Genomic DNA, 20,668 nt, shown 5'->3' on the forward strand with positions numbered 1-20,668 from the left:
AACCAGTCATTGTTTGTAAGTACCAAGATGAAGAACAGCAATTCACCATATAAAACAAAGTCAGCCATCTGACTAAACCTTGTCATTATTCATAATGCAATAATGTTGATGACCCAGGCTGAATAAAATATTACTTTTATAAAATAACAAAACTGTGGACACCATGGGAATTGACGCCTGTCAGTTGGGTTGAATTAGTGGTCAAGATAAAAAAATAATCTTTGGGCCTTGAACAGAAAACAACTTATGGGGCTTTTGTAATGGTCATTTAAAAAAAACCACTTATGTACTGAGAAATGCTAATGCATTCACTAAATAATTGGGATTCGATAGTGCATGAAATGATCCAAAAAATATTTCTATCAAACAGCAATGTCCTTCTATTAAAGAGCTGAATCAAAATTGAGAACACATGCCCTTATAGTCCATCTAAACAAATTTGAACATTCACCCAAGACTTTTCTTTGGATTTACCATACCATCTCATGGAACAAAACTATTCCTCCTGTAAACAACTCTACTTTGCAGCCCCAATGCCAGTCTCAAGATGTACAGCAATAAGAGCAACTAGTCTTCAGTGTGGTTAACATCAAATATATTATCAAAACACAAAACACTCAATCATAGCAACAGTTTATAGCTATAATTCTACCTAACCGGCACTGTCAATAGAAACAAACAAGATTTTGATGATTTAATGTACAGATGATCAACAATGAACAATGATGACGATTTTACAACTGATAGTTGACACATAATTCTATATAAATCTTCTATTTACTTCATGTTGTTATAAAATCATTCAATTTACAACATTTAATGTCTACAACACATTTTCGAAATTGAATGTAATTTTACATAATTAAAAGACAGATGATGACTTCATTTTCATTCAGAATATAACAATAAAAATATGTCTCTGATAGGTAGAGTAAAGTGTTTATTTTCTGTAACTGTTGTAACTGCTGCTGCTGCCACCACTACCACTACCGCCCCAGCTGCCACTTCCCTGGTTGGTTCCTGAGCTGTAAGATCCTTGGTTATATGATCCACTACCCCAACCAGATCCTTGTTGCTGCTGACCCGACTGACCTGACTGACCTGACCAGGATTGTTGTTGTTGTCCTTGTCCTCCCCATCCTCCACTTCCATAGCCTGTGTTTCCTTGCTGATAATTACCCCACTGCTGCTACAAAAGGAAATAAACTCATTAGATTTTGTGAACACATACACAAGTTTAAGAATTAAGCCCCTAATTAAAATTGATATTGTAATCTAATCAAGATGCATGTAATTTCTTAACGAAAAGAAACTGTTTGAATTTCTCTATAAATTGTGAAGAATGATTATCAGCTACCATTAATTATTACCATGCAATTATTCTTGTTTCCATACATTATTTAAAAATTTTCATTTTGATGAAAGTTTGTTGTTTTCATATTTTATTTACTTGCCAAAATTTAGGAAAGTAGTTCAATCCTACTTCTTAAAAGAGTTTATTTCATTTGATTCAAGGTCAAAATATTGTACATTTGCCCAAAATATCTCTTCTGGACAGTTTCTCTCATCTTGGAAGTATAATTACAAGCTTCTGTGTGAGCCAAGACTCTGTGTTGAAGACTGTAGTTTAACCTTTAATGGTTTACTTATACAATTTGTGACTTAGTTGGAGAGTTGTCTCATTGGCCCTCACACCACATCTTCCTATATCTATTCACAAGAATCATGTCTGTATTGGTAATAGCATATTATTGTTTTAAAGAATTCTACTACATTCTTACAAGATTAAATCATAAATATATTTATGTTCAAGCAAATGCCTTACCCCATATGCTGGTTGTTGATTACCCCAATTTCCTTGATTACCCCAGCTGCTTTGGTTTCCCCAATTTCCACTCCCTTGGTTACCCCATTGTCCACCCCCTTGGGATCCCCATCCACTGCTTCCCTGTCTACCACCACCTCCATAACTACTTCCACCACTCCTGGAGTCTCGGCCCTACAATATAAAATTTCATCTTAAGTTTCGTCCAATGGAAAAAATTTAGACCGACTCTAAAGTTGAAATTTACAACAATATGCTAACTTAAATTTGTCTTCATAATATAACCATGACACAAGTTCTAGACTTAATATAGTCTGTATTCCTTATTTTGTTCATTTTCTTTTAAAACTTTTTTATAGCTATGAATTCTTTTTAAATTTTGTACATCTTTTACGTAAAGGATTTCAAAATCTGTAATGGAATATTTTAAAGCAATCAAAGAATGTTAATTGAATGCTTTAAAAGACATAGGCATACTATATTCTCGAGATGGTTAACTTTTTATGATCATAAACCTTGTGTTTAAATTTCATAGATTTCTATTTACTTTTACTAAAGTTATGCATGTAAAGTATCCCATTGCTCTGATCTCACCGTGAAAGATATTTTTTTAAACAAATGCTATTATTATTGTCTCTTTAAATTTAAGTCCCTCTAAATGCCAATGTATAAAAGAAAAGTAAAGAAAAAAAATCCTGTTTGACCTATATTTATTTACTGTTACTAGGTTTCTTAACAAGAATTCTTGCAAACCATTTCCCTAATGCATATATATTCTACATTCATACCGATTTAAAAGCAGAAATTTCTTTTAAACCTCAACAGATAAGTCATATGAAACTGGAAAAAATTATGTTTATCCAATTCTTGAACCAATGCATGTATATATCATAAACTTAGTCTTCTATACACGATTTTATCATTTTTTTTACGTAAAGATGTCGTATAATCGTTAATTTTATATCTCTCTGTCTGTTTTGATATAACAAATATGGCGAATCATTGATTGCCGTGCTTTGAAGCAGAAGTTTACTGATTGTCACCTTATAGTAAACAATCAACAAAAAGCATGGATATTGAGCACGTGTTTAACACATACAATCAGATAATTGTTTATTTAATTGACAGATTCATGCATATTGCAATCACCAGATTTTTACAAGACGGGTCAAGATAAGGTCACTTGCATATACGGAAAATATGTCGGCGAATTGCTTCCTGGAAGCAAGCAATTAAAATAAATGAAACTTCTTCTGAATGTGGACAAGTTAAAGAGTTTTCTTCAGAAAAAGGTATATGTACATAAGTTTTATAATGAAAACTATTTATTTAGTTATAAACCAGATGCTCCGCAGGGTGCAGCTTTATAGGACCGCAGTGGTCGAACTCTGAACCGTTGGGGCCAGTATGGACACAACATTCAAGCTGGATACAGCTCTGAATTTGGATTGTGATTAAATAGTCGACACAACATAGGTTTCTGACACAGAATGAATGTGGTCTAATGAACATAAAATTTGTTTTTTTGTTTTCGAGCAATTCACTATGCTGTTGAATATTAATCCTCTAAAAAAAAAAAAAATTTAAAGAAATTTTCTTTTAAATTTCTGAGATCTGAAATGAGAAAAATTTAACCCCTCCTCCCAATTTTTTTTTCACCTCCCCCTTTTCCTTATTCCAAAAATGATCTCAATTCAAATTTCTAATGGAGTTTGCAACAATAACTACTCATTTAACTACATAATAAAATATTAAAATATAAAATGTCATACAGTCATGGTTAAAATTAATATTAATTAATAGAAACTTCTAAAAAAAATAATGGGGAATGTGTCCAAAGGGACACAGATGATGATCCCGCTAGCATATACCGTTATAAAGGGACATAACTCAAGAACTGTAAAAGTGAAGCTGCCATAAATTGAACTTAAACTGAGTTTAGAGATAATATATATATATACACAATTCATTAAATTTAGTTGAGACAAACAAGTTAACTAAAAAATTCTTCAATTTTTCCATTTGTAAAGGGGCAAGAATGGTAATCAAAGTGCTTGTAATCACTGAATGGTAAAGACTGCTTTAATTTATTAGTTGGTAGTAAACTGCATTGTATATTGTATATATAGAATTGATTTAAGTTGATTCAACTACTATTCTGGACAAAGAAAGATAACTCCAATTTTCAAAGAACATTTCATAAGCATTGGTTTTAGGTGATTCAACAACTATTCTGGACAAAGAAAGATAACTCCAATTTATTGTCTTGAAACTACAAAAATGCTTGTTTGGCCCCTTATTCCTAGACTGTTTGCCCCATAACCCAGAAAATATATATCCCAACCTTCTACTTATGATATTCAACATTGTGGTACAATTTCAGAACAATTGAAATACTTATACACAACTTTTCGTACTGACACTAGATAAATGCTTGTTTTGGGCCCCTTATTCCTAAACCTTAGGGACCATAACCCCCAAAAACAATCCCAAGCTTCCTTTTGTGCTTATAAACATTGTGTTAAAATTTTATTGATTTCTATTTACTTATACTTAAGTTATTATTCGGAAACAACTGTCTTCTGACGACGATGTGATACCAAGATAGACCGCAAAAATTTTTGCGGTCGTATAAAAACTGCATTTTACCCTATGTACTATTTTCAGCCATGTCTGCCATCTTGGTTTGCGGGCAGGGTCATCGGACACATTTTTTAAACTAGATACTCTTATGATGATTGTGGACAAGTTTGGTTACATATTTTCAGTAGTTTCAGAGGAGAAGATTTTTGTAAATGATTACAAAAATGAAATTGCAAAATTTCCTTAAAATTACCAATTAAGGGGTAGCAACCCAACAACGGGTTGTCCGATTCATCTGAAAATTTCAGGGCAGATAGATCTCGACTTTATTAACAATTTTACCCCAAGTCAGATTTGCTCTAAATGCTTTGGTTTCAGAGTTATAAGACAAAATCTATATTTTACCCCCATGTTCTATTTATAGCCATGACGGCAATCTTGGTTAGCTGGCCGGGTCAACAGACACGTTTTTTAAACTACATACCCTAATGATGATTGTGGACAAGTTTGGTTAAATTTGCCTTAGTATTTTCAGAGGAGAAGATTTTTATAAGAGATTACAAAAATTTACGAAAAATTGTTAAAATTGACTATAAAGGGCAATAACTCCTTAAGTGGTCAATTGACCACTTTGATCATGTTGACTTATTTGTAGATCTTACATTGCTGAACATTATTGCTGTTCACAGTTTACCTCTACCTATAATAATATTCAAGATAATAACCAAAAACGGCAAAATTTCCTAAAAATTACCAATTTAGGGGCAGCATCAGACAACGGGTTCTCAGATCATTCATCTGAAAATTGGAGATCAGATAGATCTTGACCTGATAAACAATTTTACCCCAGGACAGATTTGCTCTAAATGCTTTGGTTTCAGGTATATAAGCCAAAATCTACATTTTACCCCTATGTTCTATTTTTAGCCATGGCGGCCATCTTGGTTGGTTGGTTGGGTCACCGGACACATTTTTTAGAGAAGATACCCCAATGATGATTGTGGAAAAGTTTAGTTTAATTTGGGCCAGTAGTTTCAGAGGAGAAGATTTTGGGTAAAAGTTAACAACGCTGGACGCAAAGTGATGAGAAAAGCTCACTTGGCCTTTTGGGCCAGGTGAGCTTAAAATGTGATTTTAACTTTCAAATTCTTTTTAACTAAGTAATATATTTTTCATACCTTCCAGCCTCCACTACTTCTGTCGTCTCTCCTCCTATCCCAACTCTTATTATCATCTCTACGATCTCTACCTCCACCGCCATACCTGTTGTCCCTTCCAGAATCTGAAATGATAAATGTATTGATGTTCAAACTGGAAATCTTTCTTCACATGAATGTTAACAAGCTGAATTGACATTCAATAAGAACTGCTTGTGAAACAACAAATAGGCTACACAAGTATATTTTCAAAGATCACAAGCTTGAAACGAACATGGCTTAAAAAATTCCTTCTATTAGTTATCATGTTAAAAGTATTGTACTATAAAACATTTTCTGTAAAAGTAGAGGGTTGAATGCTCACAGTAATGTTGAACCAGGCCACATTCTTTTAGAGCCTATAGTTCAGTGGTTTTTCTTGGTCTATGTCTGTCATATTTTTTTCATAAACTGTTTTGTAATACAGTGTAGGAATTTCTCTTTGTTGAAGTCAGTAAATTTACATATAATTACTTCAGAATAGTTGTCTCATTGGCAATCATACCATCAATATTTTTATATATGCAGTTAATATTCACAACTGGTTGTCCAATTTAAAGCATATCATATACTGTAAGACTTTTAGTGGAGGATTTACTTTTGTTTATTAAGTGGAAAGAACATTTCAACAAAAATTTAACCTTCATATAATATTATTTCCATTTACTGGAAACCACGAAATCAAATTCCCATGAAATCTTATATAGAGACAAAACCAAAAAATTTTAACCCTAGGAAAATTTATGTTTCTACAGTTTACTGTATAGAGGATTATTTTCGCAAGATGAAAAGTTTTGCTTATTTTCGCAGATAGAACAAAATCACCATAATAAATGCCGCCAATTTTTAAGTGCACATGCAAAGATATTGATAAAAGTTTTGAATCCACCAAAATATTTTGTATACCTTATTCAATGAAAATCGTGAAATTTTACACCCGTGAAAATAACCCGCTTTATGATATTTTTATCTTAATCTTACCTCTTCCTCCTCCCCGTCCACCACCACCACCACCTCCCCAGCTATTGCCACCTCGTCGTCTATCATCCCTCCAATTATCTCGTCCTCCACTATGTCTCCTGTCACCTCTGCTGTCTCTGCGATCTGATAACATAATATTCATAAATTGATTAAGAATCATCATTTAAAACTACAAATATAAATCCCAATGAAACTGATTGGTGTACAGATAGGTGTGTTTTGAATTAATAGTATTGTAAATCTCCCAAATAAAACATTGAGTATTGTTGTGCAAAGAATACCCCTATCCTTTTTACTCATTGATAAAACAATTTCATATGCAGCAAGTACACTAAAAGTTCAAAGTACCATCAAATTGGAAGTAACTGTCCAACAGATCTGATCATTGATGACAGGATAACAATCAACATTATTAAGTTTCAGACAAAACACGAAATGCATCCCTTAAAACAGCAGCTAATTGATACAAGTTTATGGACAGACATAGTTATTGCAGCATGTTCACATCCACCCCCCTTTTTTCTGGGAGTGAGAGTATTATAAAACATTATTAATACATGCCCTTTTTTCAATAACTATAAACTCCATTTATTGTCATTTTTGTTAGAAGATTCAGATCAAACAGATACACTTAATTTATTTTCTACAAATTGTGAATCCTAATAGAAAACCAATCTTATAAGAGACAATTGACTTCTGCCCATTCCACCAGACACTCAAATCTTAGAAATCAAAGACTCACCTTCAAATCTACTTTTCTTGGATGGAGGAGGACATGCAGCCTTTCCTTCCTTTACATATTCCTCTACAAGTTTAGTTGCCTCTTCTTTGTCAAGTTCTATGAACTCTACTGTATCAAACAGAACACCTTCTTCTGGTAGTGTGAAATTAGCTGAAAATACCATTACAAAACAATCAGTACATGACAAAAACGACAGAAACAAGCTGTTCCATTAAATATCCATGGAGGATTTAATGAAACAGCTTTTTGCATACATAAAAGACAGTTCTACATCAAAATTAAAGTATCTTAAGTGTAATTTAAAATGTGTTGTGTTTTCACAGCCTACCTTTCATTTCAAGTACTGCTTTTTCAGGGACATCCTTGCCTTCATCCTTTTCTCGTGTCTCAACGCGCTTTTTGTATTCTTCATCACTGGGAACAATCACAACTGCTTTACGTTGAAAACCTTCAAAAGGCTGCATTTTACGTCTTCTTGCGGATGCATACACATTTGTCTAGTATGGCAACAAAGAATATATAGATAATTATTCTTGCTAAATACATGGCAGCCATAGATGGCATCATCAACATCATCCTCCAAATAAATTTATGGTATGACCCCTTCCCTTTCCTACCTTTGTTTATCCTGCTGATCTGTCCAACCCCTATCCCCAATCAACAATACATCAAATATACATAATTATCAAGGCTTCAAATTCGCCATCACCACAACATAATAATACAGCATTCTTCATCAATAATATCAGTACAGATTCAGTATCAACAAATATATATGGTAACTGGTTTACAGTACAAGTTGTAGAATGTGTCTATACATTACTTGGATCCTCCTGGATGCTTTTGCTCATCAATCTAGTCCAAGGGAGGCAAAAGAAAAAGCACTTACCTCTAAGAGGATTCCCAGGGGAGGATGATGTAACGTCAGTCACAATTAAAATGTTATTTACTTACCATACCTACCTATCCTTTGTGTATTGACTTGCTGAAATTCTAGCGCTAGTGTTTAAAAGCATATACGTTTTAAGACATCTTGTCTACTATTACTTAAATACAATTGTATCTAATCTACCAACATACTGATCCTTTGATATATTTTGTATTTGTATCCTGATAATTCAATACAATTGTATCTACTAATATATGTTCCTTTGATATATATTGTTCTTTGGACATATTGCTCCTTTGATATATTTGTATCAGGCTGTGACTATGTTCTTTCATACATTTTTGCCAACACTACTCATGAAAAACTGTGGCAATATAATCCCATACCAACATTTTATAACACAATTTGTTTGGATAACTGTAAATTGGTCAATGTAACTTGAAACATGCGTGGTTCTTTTTAAAGACGGATTTAAACCATAGTTATGAGCAGTCTGGTATATATGTTATCATTATACTCTCTAAATTCACCCAATATCATATTGCTTATGATGGCTATCATGCATTCAATTTGTATGCCCCTGTACTAATATTTGTAGCATCCAATAATATTCATCATAATCAACTTAAAGCAAAACAATTCAAATAAATCATGCTGAGTAAGGTATTGCTTTGTTTTGACCTACAGCTATATACCTGTTGTTCTAACCCTATAAACCTACTACTAGTTTGTATACCCAATAACATAGCAACCAATTTGTGCTGCCACTTTGACAACCATTTACCAACACAATTAAAATCAATAGCAAAACATTTTCAGTATAACCTAGACTCTATACAACATTAAGCTTGCATAAACATACTTCAGTTTACAGTTAAGATTCAGTAACAACATGGTACTAAAGGCCTGGATATCTCAAACAACAGAAATCCTATAATCTATGTAGAATTTTATTTTAATAACAATAGCTTGTCATATATGTTGTCTCTTTCTCCATCAGTTGTATATTGATGCAACTAAATGCAACATAAATTGTTTCAATATAATTCCTTGTTTAAATGTACAGTATGTCTCCAATCAAAATAACATCAATCCATTTCACTAAAAATCCAGTCAGGTATACTCCAAAAATCTCCATATATCCTTTTTCGGTTAAAATTCGTAATTATGTCACAGCAAATCCCAATGTATTTATTTACATCCATAATAAATATTCCCCCTTTATAGTCCATGTTTTCTTTCTGGACTCACGGAAATGGCGCAGAAAGTTATAGTTACTCTTCCAACCAGTTGTAGCGAAAACACAGGGCAAATACAAAATCCCGAATTCACGATTAAAAGCGATAGTTTCAAGTTACAAGAACCATTTTACAGTCATACCCTAAATCTTACCAAGTGTTTTTTCCTAACATACCTGATCTAAAATGTAGTTCCTCTTTTTAGTAGCTCCTACTTCTAAAAGCTTGTTTAGACATTTTGTAGATTTGTCGATCAATACATCCCAACGTCCAGCGTAATTCTTCTTACGAGGGAGACCCATTACCTATAATGAAAATTGAGTGAATCTCATCACTTAACCTATTTACTATATTTATGAAAAATAACAACAACAATCATTAGCACAAATACACTGCATCATACTGATCAGCTAAAATCACAATGTAAACCTTGTGCTTATTTCAATAACCTACTTAGTTTACAAAACTTTTGATGAAATTCTAAATGCATCCAAAATTGCAGGAAAGTGCATCAACAAATGCTTGACATATCATACATTGTTTGTTAACCTTTAGGACTATCAGCTTTTTATCTGTCATCAGGTTACTTTCTCATTTTAAATTGTGCGGTACAATGTTTCATAGACAATAATTTTTTAAAAAAGAAGAATATGTCACTTGATCAGTGTTTACTGATAAAAACCATTGTGTATTAATTTCTAAACATATGATTGAGGCAAATCAAGTAAATTTTTTGGGGGATATACAGAGGTAATACTTAATGGCCTCTCCTCAAAAAAGGGGCATATAATGTCTCACTTGATTCAGCTAAGGAATTGTCAAAACGTCATTCCAGTATTACAATGTAATGAAATTTTTCCCGATTTAACTTACCCTCATTTTGTCAATGATATTATTGGTTCCAAGTACATTGTATCTTTTGTCAGCATTTTCTGCAACACATTTGTCAACCCAGTATGTCTTTCCTGCACCAGGCAATCCAACCATACAGATAATCTAAAAAATAATCCAACAAATAAGTTTACATAAATGAACATTCTTCATGTGTCAATCTAAAGTCAAGAGCATTTAGTTCAGTGTTGGATCATATCTACCATATTTGTTGGGTTTTTTTTTCCGTAAATTGTTTTGTTATAAATAAGGCCACAAGTTTTCTCAATTGAATTGTTTCATACTTTTCATGTCAGGGCATTATATAGTGGACAATACAGAATAGGTTTTATTGATTGTTAAGGTCAAACAGTTGCCTTTAATTTATTACATCCATTTTAATAATACATCCATTTTAATAATTTGAACTTTGGTGGATAGTTGTCTCATTATCAATTATACCACATCTCCTATGGGCTGTTCCAGAAAATACTATGTCCCCCCCCAGGGACGGCACTTTTTTTTAACCCCCACCACCCACAGAAATAAAATCTGATTAGAACAGCACTCCCTTTGCATTTTGGTATTTCAAATACAACCACCCACATAATATTTGAAAGAAAAAAAAATGCCTTCCCTGGGGGGGGACATAGTCTTTTCTGGAACAGCCCTTATACATATCATACAATTTCTTTATAAAATAATTTTCCACTGTGATACAAATCTTGACAACTATATAAACAGATATAGGAAGATGTGGTATGAGTGCCAATTAGACAACTCGCCATCCAAGTAACAATTTATAAAAGTAAACCATTATAAGACTGCTCTAGCTTATTTTTATTATATTTACACTGCATTCATGTGACAAAGACCTACCTCACACTCTTCTTTCTTTTCTGGAGGAGCAATTCCTTTTACTCTTTCTTCCAATGGTACTTTATCAATGAAAACAAAGTCCTCTTTCAATTCAAACCATGGCTCTTCCTAGAAAACAATGTAAAAAAATAATAATAAAACATTGGCTAGAAAGACTGATACCTATTTGTGCTTGAATTTACAAAAGTTTGAAGCAAATATTTATCCATTCAAGTTATGTCTGATTTAACTTTTTTAAATTGAGGCTTTATTTTGCTTACTAGTTTAAGAAATCATGTCAAACATAAGCTTTAGCAGCTAACTTGGATATGGATATTGTCTTAAAAGAGAAGAAACACCACAGGTATTTGTTAAATTTAAGGACATTTAATGTGAGCTGTCAAGAGAGGACTTTATAAATGCCAGCTTATCAGAAAGTCTGATAATCATCCATTTAAGTTTACCCGGACCAACCAATGATGCTATGTTTTAACAATTTTCTTTGGGAGAGCATTTATAGAAAAGCAAAAAATTAATGCACCATGTTGTGAATTCTTACCTGTGCACCAAAGTTGATTTCGAATGAAGTATTTTTGGTTAAAATATGTGGGAACATGGCATTGCCTTCCAACTTGGATTTCTCTACTTGGAAACAAATTCCGAGATCATCTCCATTCTTTGCATAAGATAAGTATGCTTCCTCTTCATCCATTTCATAATCCTAAAATCAGAAAAATTAAAGTAATACATATTACTCCTACAACATTTACCGAAGACCAAATGTTCATCAACAAACTGATAACTTAATTGATAAATATGAAATGGTTTTTTTTAAATACAAAAAGCCAAATGAAGTACTGTCCTCCTCCTATATCTGTCTTCTTTCATTTTTGCAATACAATTGTCTCACATTTAATTTGAAATTGGTTTACATCATAAATCAATGCTTTAAAACTTTAAAGATAATTTTATTCAAATGGATAAATTTTCTATTTTTCATTGAAAACTTCAGAAAAGTAGACCTTGTCTATCTTATTCAACAACAATTTTTAAAGTATAGATTATTATGGATCTTCATCTAATACATTTATACTTATAAAAACAATTAAAGAGTTTTAAACAAAACAAAAAGTTTTGAAATTAGTAGTTGAAACGTACAATATAAGCTGTAATAACATCCCCTGCTGTAAACTGTTGTCCATAATCAATAAAATTAGTGTCTGTTGAAGCTTTTCCTGTTCCACCAAACCCAAAAGACAAAGGTTCTTCTCCTGAAATAACAAAATAAGAATTTGACTTTTGATATTTTTATGGCTAACTTCTTTTTTTAGGGTCAAATTTCTTCTCTTGTTTTTTTCTCTTCTCAAGAAAAACAGTACACATAGAAACATACATTGTAGTTAAAATCAGTTTTGCTATCTTGGTTTTCTAAGTGTTATGGATTCAAAATCTTTAAAAACTGATATTTTCTGCTTATCCACTAAGCATGCAGCATTCGGTCAAATATCGAATGACTAGTGATCATCATGTCTTGATCAATGTTGTCTATATATATAGATAGATGTGGTGCGAGTGCCCAATTCTTTCCTTGCGAGTTTCTACATAGCTGTCAGTCTTATACATAGCAGACATCAGCATTATAAGGTTCTAAAATGCAAGTAATACTTTCTATTCTGCCTAAAGTTCTCATCAACTAGTTGATCTAAGTATCTTAAATCTAATAAACTTAATTAAGTATTACCTAATTGCATAGATGTGTTTGAAGCAGACCATCCAACACGAAGTACATGTGTGATAATTTCTTCTGGAGGTAAATGATCAACACTCAGATTTTCCAGCAACTAAAATTAAAATAAACATATTTTTCATTAATTATTTTTTATAACACATGTAGGTTAGGACAATGTCCTTGTATCAAAATCAATCTGTTTTGAAGTCTTTTCATACCAACTGATCGAAACAAGGTCTCAACCACCTCTTGGAAAACAGATTTTGAACAGCGCAAGCATTGTCTTAATTTTGTTACCCTGCATGACCAGCTTTCTTCATTTTATGCTATTAAAAGAGCGAATCAATAAGAGGAGCTTGCAGCCTCTACCATTTGGACACAGTATATTATTGATTTTTATTTCTGACATTGAATACCACTTCAAAGTGTAATTACAACTGTAAGATGCACTTATCTTCTTTTGTTTAATTATTTATTCTAACCTCAAACCAACATTGATTCAAATATGTTCTAGACTACCTACAACCAATTGAATTCAAACAAATGACCATTCTTTGACCACAACATACAACTCCAGAACAGAAAACTTAAAACATTACTTATAAAACTTCCCTCATGATTTAAATTCTTATGTATACTTACTTTAACCTCATATGCTACTTGTCCTTTTGTTATTCCATAATTTGCACGAACTCCTGCCCACATCATGGCAAAGCCATCCTCTGTCATGGGTTCAGCTGACAGATTGTTCTCTCCCAGCTTCAAGCTCAAATCAGAGTTGACTGCAAAACAATTACATTTCAATTAAAAATGGCTATTAGAAAATGTTGATAATGTTTTATGCAAACAATAAATTGATGAATTTGGATATAATAAATTAATAGTTGTTCAAGAACATCTTGTGGATATTAATTTTGAATTTCCTAGCGTACAAGAATAAATTTATAGAATAGCAAATGAACACCATTCTTATAAGATTACAAACAAATGTGAAAAATTTCAACTTTGTAATGTATTATGTACAATGATATAGTCCGAGAGAACAGTAATATTGCGTAAAAAAATTGATGGCTAGACTTCCTCAAAGTTATCTATTTAAACCAAATTTTGAGTACTTACACCTGTCAAACAATACACTTTCAGATGTTTCCCATGTTTCATCCTCCATAACAACTTTCTTTGGAGTTCTACTGCGACTACGCCTGTAATGTATAAAATAAATAAAATAACACTGCTATTAGTTGTAAATTTTGCTAAACAATACACATGCAGTTGTCCATATGTATATACCATCAGGATATGCAAGTTAATTGTGAAGGTTTCAAGTTCAGTCTTGAATTGACCAACCTGAAGAATTTATAATTGTATTATGCTGATTTATTTCTTAACATGCGACACTTGAAAGTGATTATAAAATTTTCTGCAGATTAACACCTTTGGAGCTAGCATGCAAGGCAGGATTCCAACCTGAGTGTGTTGGTCTAGTTAGATTCATTCATACCTCATTTTCATGTTCTCGACCCTTTAAATGAATGTTATATTTACAGGTTTGATTTTGCACAAGGAAATAAAAGCAACAATGGCTGTAAGCCAATCACTGTGTGTGTATTACAATTGTAAAGATATATATAATGATGATTGGTGCTGAACGTCAAGGGGAGAATTTTTTTTTGCAGTTCAATGTGATGTTCAACTTAAATATCAGCAATGTACAAAATATACCTTCTTTCTCGTGAATGAGATCTCCTCCTTTCCCTGGATCTACTCCTGTGACGGTCATGGGACCTTGACCTTTTCCTTCTGTGTTTTGAATCATCTGAAATGTACATTAAAATTCAATTTCACAAGTTCTTATTTGGTGATGTGGACACATTAAACAAAACCATTGGTCATTATCAAAATATATTGGCAAGTGATATATGCTACTATTTCAGCATGTTTTGAATTTTATCACTAGACCAGAGCATCAAAATAATCAAAGCAAATAATAATTTTCCTTACATTTGAGAATGTCATTTAATATTTTTATCTTTACTTTACAGGATAAGTGAAAACCTACAAATTAAACTTGACCATCATTTTGTCATAATTTTTTTAAGGATTGGTTGATCAGTTCTCATATCATTAAAACAGTTCAGAGCTGCCATCTTGCTGCAACACTATCCCAAATATAATGACCAGATATTTTTGGTCAAAGAACCCTTCTAAAAACTATTTTGTCAGTAACTTACCATCATCACATGTAGCTTCGTCTACTGTTTGTAATTCTTGTCCAGCAACCTCTTCTTCTATATTAGTAGACTCGCCATTTGCTTTCTCCTCTCCATTTTGTTTATCTACTTCAATGGATTCTGGCTCTTCTGTTTTTTCTTCTGATTTCTCTTCAGTTGCAGTTTCTGCTTTGGGTTCCTCCTCTTTTTTGGGTGATTCTTTTGGTTCTTCCTTTTTAGGTGATTCTTTGACTTCCTCCTTTTTGGGTTCTTCTACTGATTCTTCCATTGGAGTTTCTTCAGCAGGCTGAATAGAAAATATAGAATAAGTAGATAAAATTTAAGGTCATAACCTAGATAATCACCAACCTCTTTCTAGATCACTTAGTAAGTTGATGTAAGGAATAAATGTCCAATTTTCAGAATAAAATATAAACTTTTTTTAAATATTATCTTTATTGCATACATTTATATGAACTTCTACACTGTTACATGGGCTACTCTCCACCCATCAAACGTCAATTTAGATTTCAATATTTACTTCTAGTCATGAGAGGAATCAAATTATTCTGAAAAAGTTTCAGACCAACTTAGCTTTGATGAAAAGAAAGGATAATCATTTTATTTCACAATTTTAATTCAAGCATGTCATTTACTTTTGACTGAAATGCCATTTTCTATCATTATATTTGGAATTTACCTTGTTTGACTGTAGACAGACATATTAACATGTCTTTACACATTTGTTATTTTAATTCAAAGACATTACATACAAAATAAATGGTCATACCTTTTCTTCTGTAGCTTCAGGTGCTTCCTGAGAACTTTCATCCAAACTTTGGTTACTAGTATCTTGATCTTGTGAGGATTCATCTAACATGGAATCATCGCCAACTGAAAAACCTATTAGTAAACAACATTACAGTTCTTAAAACCAAAAACATCCCTTTTTACTTGTTCATTTCATTCTTTTCTCAATTTGTGATTGAAATTTTCTGTTTTTTAATACCTTTTGGCCAAGACTTTCCTTAAAATTCAGCAAGACAAAATATATAATAAGGTCAATGTCTTGTTGGTCAGATAAAAATTGTATATCAAAAACAAATATCCTTTTCATTTGCTTCTTATCCTCATATTAAAAAAAAACAATAAATAGGAAATAAATGGCCAATCAGCTAAAGTACTTCAACTGCTAGCCATTTTATCACTGAATTTTGAGTTTATATTCTGCATATCTTTAGCAGGTGCGTGTTCCTCACCAATCATAAAAGTCAATTTTCCTTACTTTTTTAAAATATAACCCATAACCAAAACATCGTTTCAATGTAAGCGAGTATGGAAGAAACGGCTTTATAAGCCATTGCCAATCCGGCTGTGGCCGAAACGACTTTTCAAGGCCGTACCTGTTATGGCTGAAACGTCTCGCATCGACCGAAAAATATTGCTTTCATAACATTTTGTTTACAATTCCAAATCATTCTGAATATACTTCCATTATCAACTTTAATCTTATTTATACATGTGTCTTACCTGATTCGCCTTTTTCTTCTTTTAATGCTTTGGTGAGTCGTCTAGCAAGAACTGCTTTTGTTCCTTTTGTGTCGAGGCTTCTTGCTTTCAGTTCATCTCTAAGTTCTGCAACTTTTAACTTATTTGGATCAATGTCACTCATGTTTCCTGATGCAATGTATGAAAATGAAATAAATGCAAATTGTTTGGTATATAATGTGACGATGTTAAGCCGCTAAAATTTAAATTGTTCTGCAAAGCATTTAACTCTGCTACCCTAAATTACAAATGGCAGCCAAAGGACGCACATGGATGGTTTATGTATATTCTAGATTTACGTTTTCACATTTGCGAAACGAAACTAATCACACTCCTGATTCAATATAATAGTTGAAACCACTGTTTGGAGTTTAATATATATAAATTGGACCGCTATACTCCCAATATATAGATTATCTTATACACAGATCCAACACATTTGCAATAAGTCTTTTATCAATAGCAGTGTTAGCTAGACTGTAAATATTGCCATATAAAGATTTTTTTATTAATTTAAAAACTATTTTGATAACAGCGGATATAGTATGACCCAAGGGTGAAAAGCTTATCAATTACTTCCATCTTCCCGGTGGATCATTTGATAGTCATCTATAGCTCAATTTTTCCCATCATAATTATCTTTTTGTTAAAAATGTAATGTTTCTACTAATCCGATAATGGACTAATCTACGTGTCAAAGTGCCGGACAGTTTTTTTAGCAGATTATCCTAACAATGGACACTAATGGTTAAATCATACAATTTTAATGATTTATATACTTCAGAATAATTCATATCTAATTTTTTTTTAAAGTACACTTAACCGCAAACAGCGAAATCAATAATGACGGTATTATCTTTTAATTTTGTATTTTGGAACGTTTATTCTAAAAATGGTTAAACTTTAAAGAGTCATTATAGTCATTATAGCTACGATTAGATATAAATAAAAATCAAAATATATGATATTTTTTTGTTCAACCATTTATGAAAGTGAAATAGTGAAATAATTATTCGCATTCAACAGCCAGTTTGGTTTAATTTTGCCAAAACAAGCCAAGAAATATCACCAACTTGAACTTTTAACTTGCAAGTGAAAAATTCAACATTATTCAATCCGTATCCATGTGACCTTTAATTAAACTGCTTATGCGTATAATCACATATAGGGATTCGGCGTCTGACAGTGTCGATGTAAAAAGTAAATTCACAAAAATACTGAACTCCGACGAAAATTCAAAACGGAATGTCCCTAATCAAATGGCAAAATCAAATGATAAAGCACATCAAACGAACAATATTTTTAGATTTCTACACTTTGAAAATTTGTGACCATATAGAAATAAGATGTGGTATGGTTGCCAGTGAGACGACTCTCTGCAGGAGACCAATATTACAAAGAAATTAACAACCATACGGCAATGACTCGTGACAAATTCCATATAACATAGTCAGCTATGAAAGTCCCCGAAATGACAAGCCTAAAACAATTCAAACGATAAAGCTAACGGTCTAATTTATGTACGAAAAACAAATATGTTACACAACTACCGGCAACAACATTTGACTCGAATTACAGACTCGAGCCTAACTTCCAGCAGTTTCACCTACGGCTCATGATAGCGTGTTTCATAGACAATAAGAGTGCATTGACTTGACATATCAACGATATAAGTATAATAAAATTGAGAATGGAAATGGGGAATGTGTCAAAGAGACAACAACCCGACCATAGAAAAACAACAGCACAGGTCTTCAATATAGCGAGCCGAAATTCCCGCACCCGGAGGCGTCCTTCAGCTAGCCCCTAAACAAACAAGAGAGCACACACTGAAATGTCTCGCCTTCTTTACTAATCATTGATATTATGTTGATAGTCCTAAAGCTTTATTACAACTGTCACATAAACTTAACATAAACCAAGATAACTTAATAAAGACCAATGAACCATGAGAATGAGGTCAAGGTCAGATGAACCATGCCATGCAGACATAAACAGCTAACAATGCTTCCATACACCAATTATAGTTTAAGAAAAATAGACCAAATCACAAAAATTTAACACTGATCAATGAACCGTGAAAATGAGATCAAGGTCAAATAAAACCTGCGCCACTGACATATAGATCATAAAATGTTTCTATACACCAAATATAGCTGACCTATGGTATTAGATAAAGAGACCAAAACTCAAAAACTTAACTTTGACCACTTAACCATGAAAATGAGGTCACGGTCAGATGACATCTGTCCGTTAGACATGTACAACTTACAATCATTCCATACAACAAATATAGTAGACCTATTGCATAAAGTATGGGAAAAACAGACCAAAACACAAAAACTTAACTATAACTACTGAACCACGAAAACGAGGTCAAGGTCAGATGACACCTGCCAGTTGGACATGTACACCTTACAGTCCTTCCATACACCGAATATACTAGCCCTACTGCTTACAGTACCTGAGATATGGACTTGACCACCAAAACTTAACCTTGTTCACTGATCCATGAAATGAGGTTGAGGTCATGTGAAAACTGTCTGACGGGCATGAGGACCGTGCAAGGTACGCACATACCAAATATAATTATCCTATTACTCGTAATAAGAGAGAATTCAACATTACAAAAAAATTGAACTTTTTTTTCAAGTGGGCACTGAACCATGACAATGAGGTCAAGGACATTGGGCATGGGACTGACGGAAACTTCGTAACATGAGGTATCTATATACAAAGTATGAAGCATCCATGTCTTCCACCTTCTAAAATATAAAGCTTTTAAGAAGTTAGCTAACGCCGCCGCCGTAGCCGCCGCCGCCGGATCACTATCCCTATGTCGAACTTTCTGCAACAAAGTTGCAGGCTCGACAATATATACTAGTTCAGTGATAATGAACGCCATACTAATTTCCAAATTGTACACAAGAAACTAAAATTAAAATAATTCAAGACTATCAAAAGGCCAGAGACTCCTGACTTGGGACAAGCGCAAAAATGCGGCAGGGTTAAACTTGTTTGTGAGATCTCAACCCTCCCCCTATACCTCTAGCCAATGTAGAAAAGTAAACGCATAACAATACGCTCATTACAATTCAGTTCAAGAGAAGTCCGAGTCTGATGTCAGAAGATGTAACCAATGAAAATAAACAAAATGTCAATAGTCGTGACATAAATAACAACAGACTACTAGTAGTTAACTGACATGCCAGCTCCAGACTTCAATTAAACTGACTGAAAGATTATGATTTCATCATATGAACATCAGGCCCAATCTTTCCCGTTAGGGGTTTAGTATCATACCATCATAACATATATGAGAAGAACATAACCCGTGTCATGCCAACAACTGGTTTTTGAATAAATGTGTTTAGTTCCGATCCAAAGATCCTATAAGGATCTATAAGTGAATCAATATTACGCCAAAATATGCAATTTTTAATGACCTGACAACAGTATCGTAACTATATCCCTTCTCAATAAGTCTATTCAAAGGTTTTGTTAGTTTCTGAGGTGAATACTGACACCTTTGTGCTTTATAAAGAATATTTTCATAAAAAAATTTGTAAGGGTTCCGCGGAACCCAGTGTCTCGCCTACTTTTGCTGTAAATCGCAGGCTCAAACAAAATGAGGAAAAAAATCAATAAAAATATTCCTCTTGATGCTATCTTATGATTGTAAAAAGCTTCTGTCCAAGTTTGATAAAAATCAAGGATAGTTAATGAATCTTATAAATGTTTTGAAAACTTTAACTGCAGTCTGTATGTAACTGGAAGAAAATCTAAGTCCATTTAAAAGTAAAATTCAGAAAAAAAAGAGTTATCTTTTTACAAAATTTACTTCTGGATACTATCTTATGATCACAAATAAGCTTCTGTCCAAGTTTGGTACAAACCCAGGATAGTTTAAGAAAGCTATAAAAATTTTAAAAACTTTAACCACAGAGTGAATGTAATGTATCCCCGCAGAAAAACTAAGTCCATTTAAAAGTAAAATAC

General features: G+C 32.8%; 1 protein-coding gene across 2 annotated transcripts; it reads right to left on the reverse strand.

Moving 5' to 3' along the window:
* Positions 1-680: 680 nt before the first annotated feature.
* On the reverse strand, positions 681-16,982 carry LOC134711254 (heterogeneous nuclear ribonucleoprotein U-like protein 1). Of its 2 annotated transcripts, none has more exons than XM_063571759.1 (18): positions 16,652-16,982; positions 15,912-16,015; positions 15,143-15,428; positions 14,634-14,727; positions 14,031-14,113; positions 13,554-13,693; positions 12,924-13,023; positions 12,341-12,453; positions 11,742-11,903; positions 11,204-11,311; positions 10,328-10,450; positions 9,631-9,759; positions 7,656-7,824; positions 7,328-7,477; positions 6,586-6,708; positions 5,587-5,690; positions 1,826-1,999; positions 681-1,189 (listed from the first exon to the last, which is right to left on the reverse strand). In XM_063571759.1, exons 1-18 carry the CDS (start codon positions 16,791-16,793, stop codon positions 941-943), a joined length of 2,553 nt encoding a protein of 850 aa, XP_063427829.1. In that variant the 5' UTR covers positions 16,794-16,982; the 3' UTR covers positions 681-940. The 2 variants fall into 2 exon arrangements, with proteins under 2 accessions (XP_063427829.1, XP_063427828.1); XM_063571758.1 differs by having other exon boundaries at positions 15,912-16,024.
* Positions 16,983-20,668: the final 3,686 nt, after the last annotated feature.

The sequence above is a fragment of the Mytilus trossulus genome, chromosome 3, assembly GCF_036588685.1.
Source record: "Mytilus trossulus isolate FHL-02 chromosome 3, PNRI_Mtr1.1.1.hap1, whole genome shotgun sequence".
Taxonomy (NCBI): domain Eukaryota; kingdom Metazoa; phylum Mollusca; class Bivalvia; order Mytilida; family Mytilidae; genus Mytilus; species Mytilus trossulus.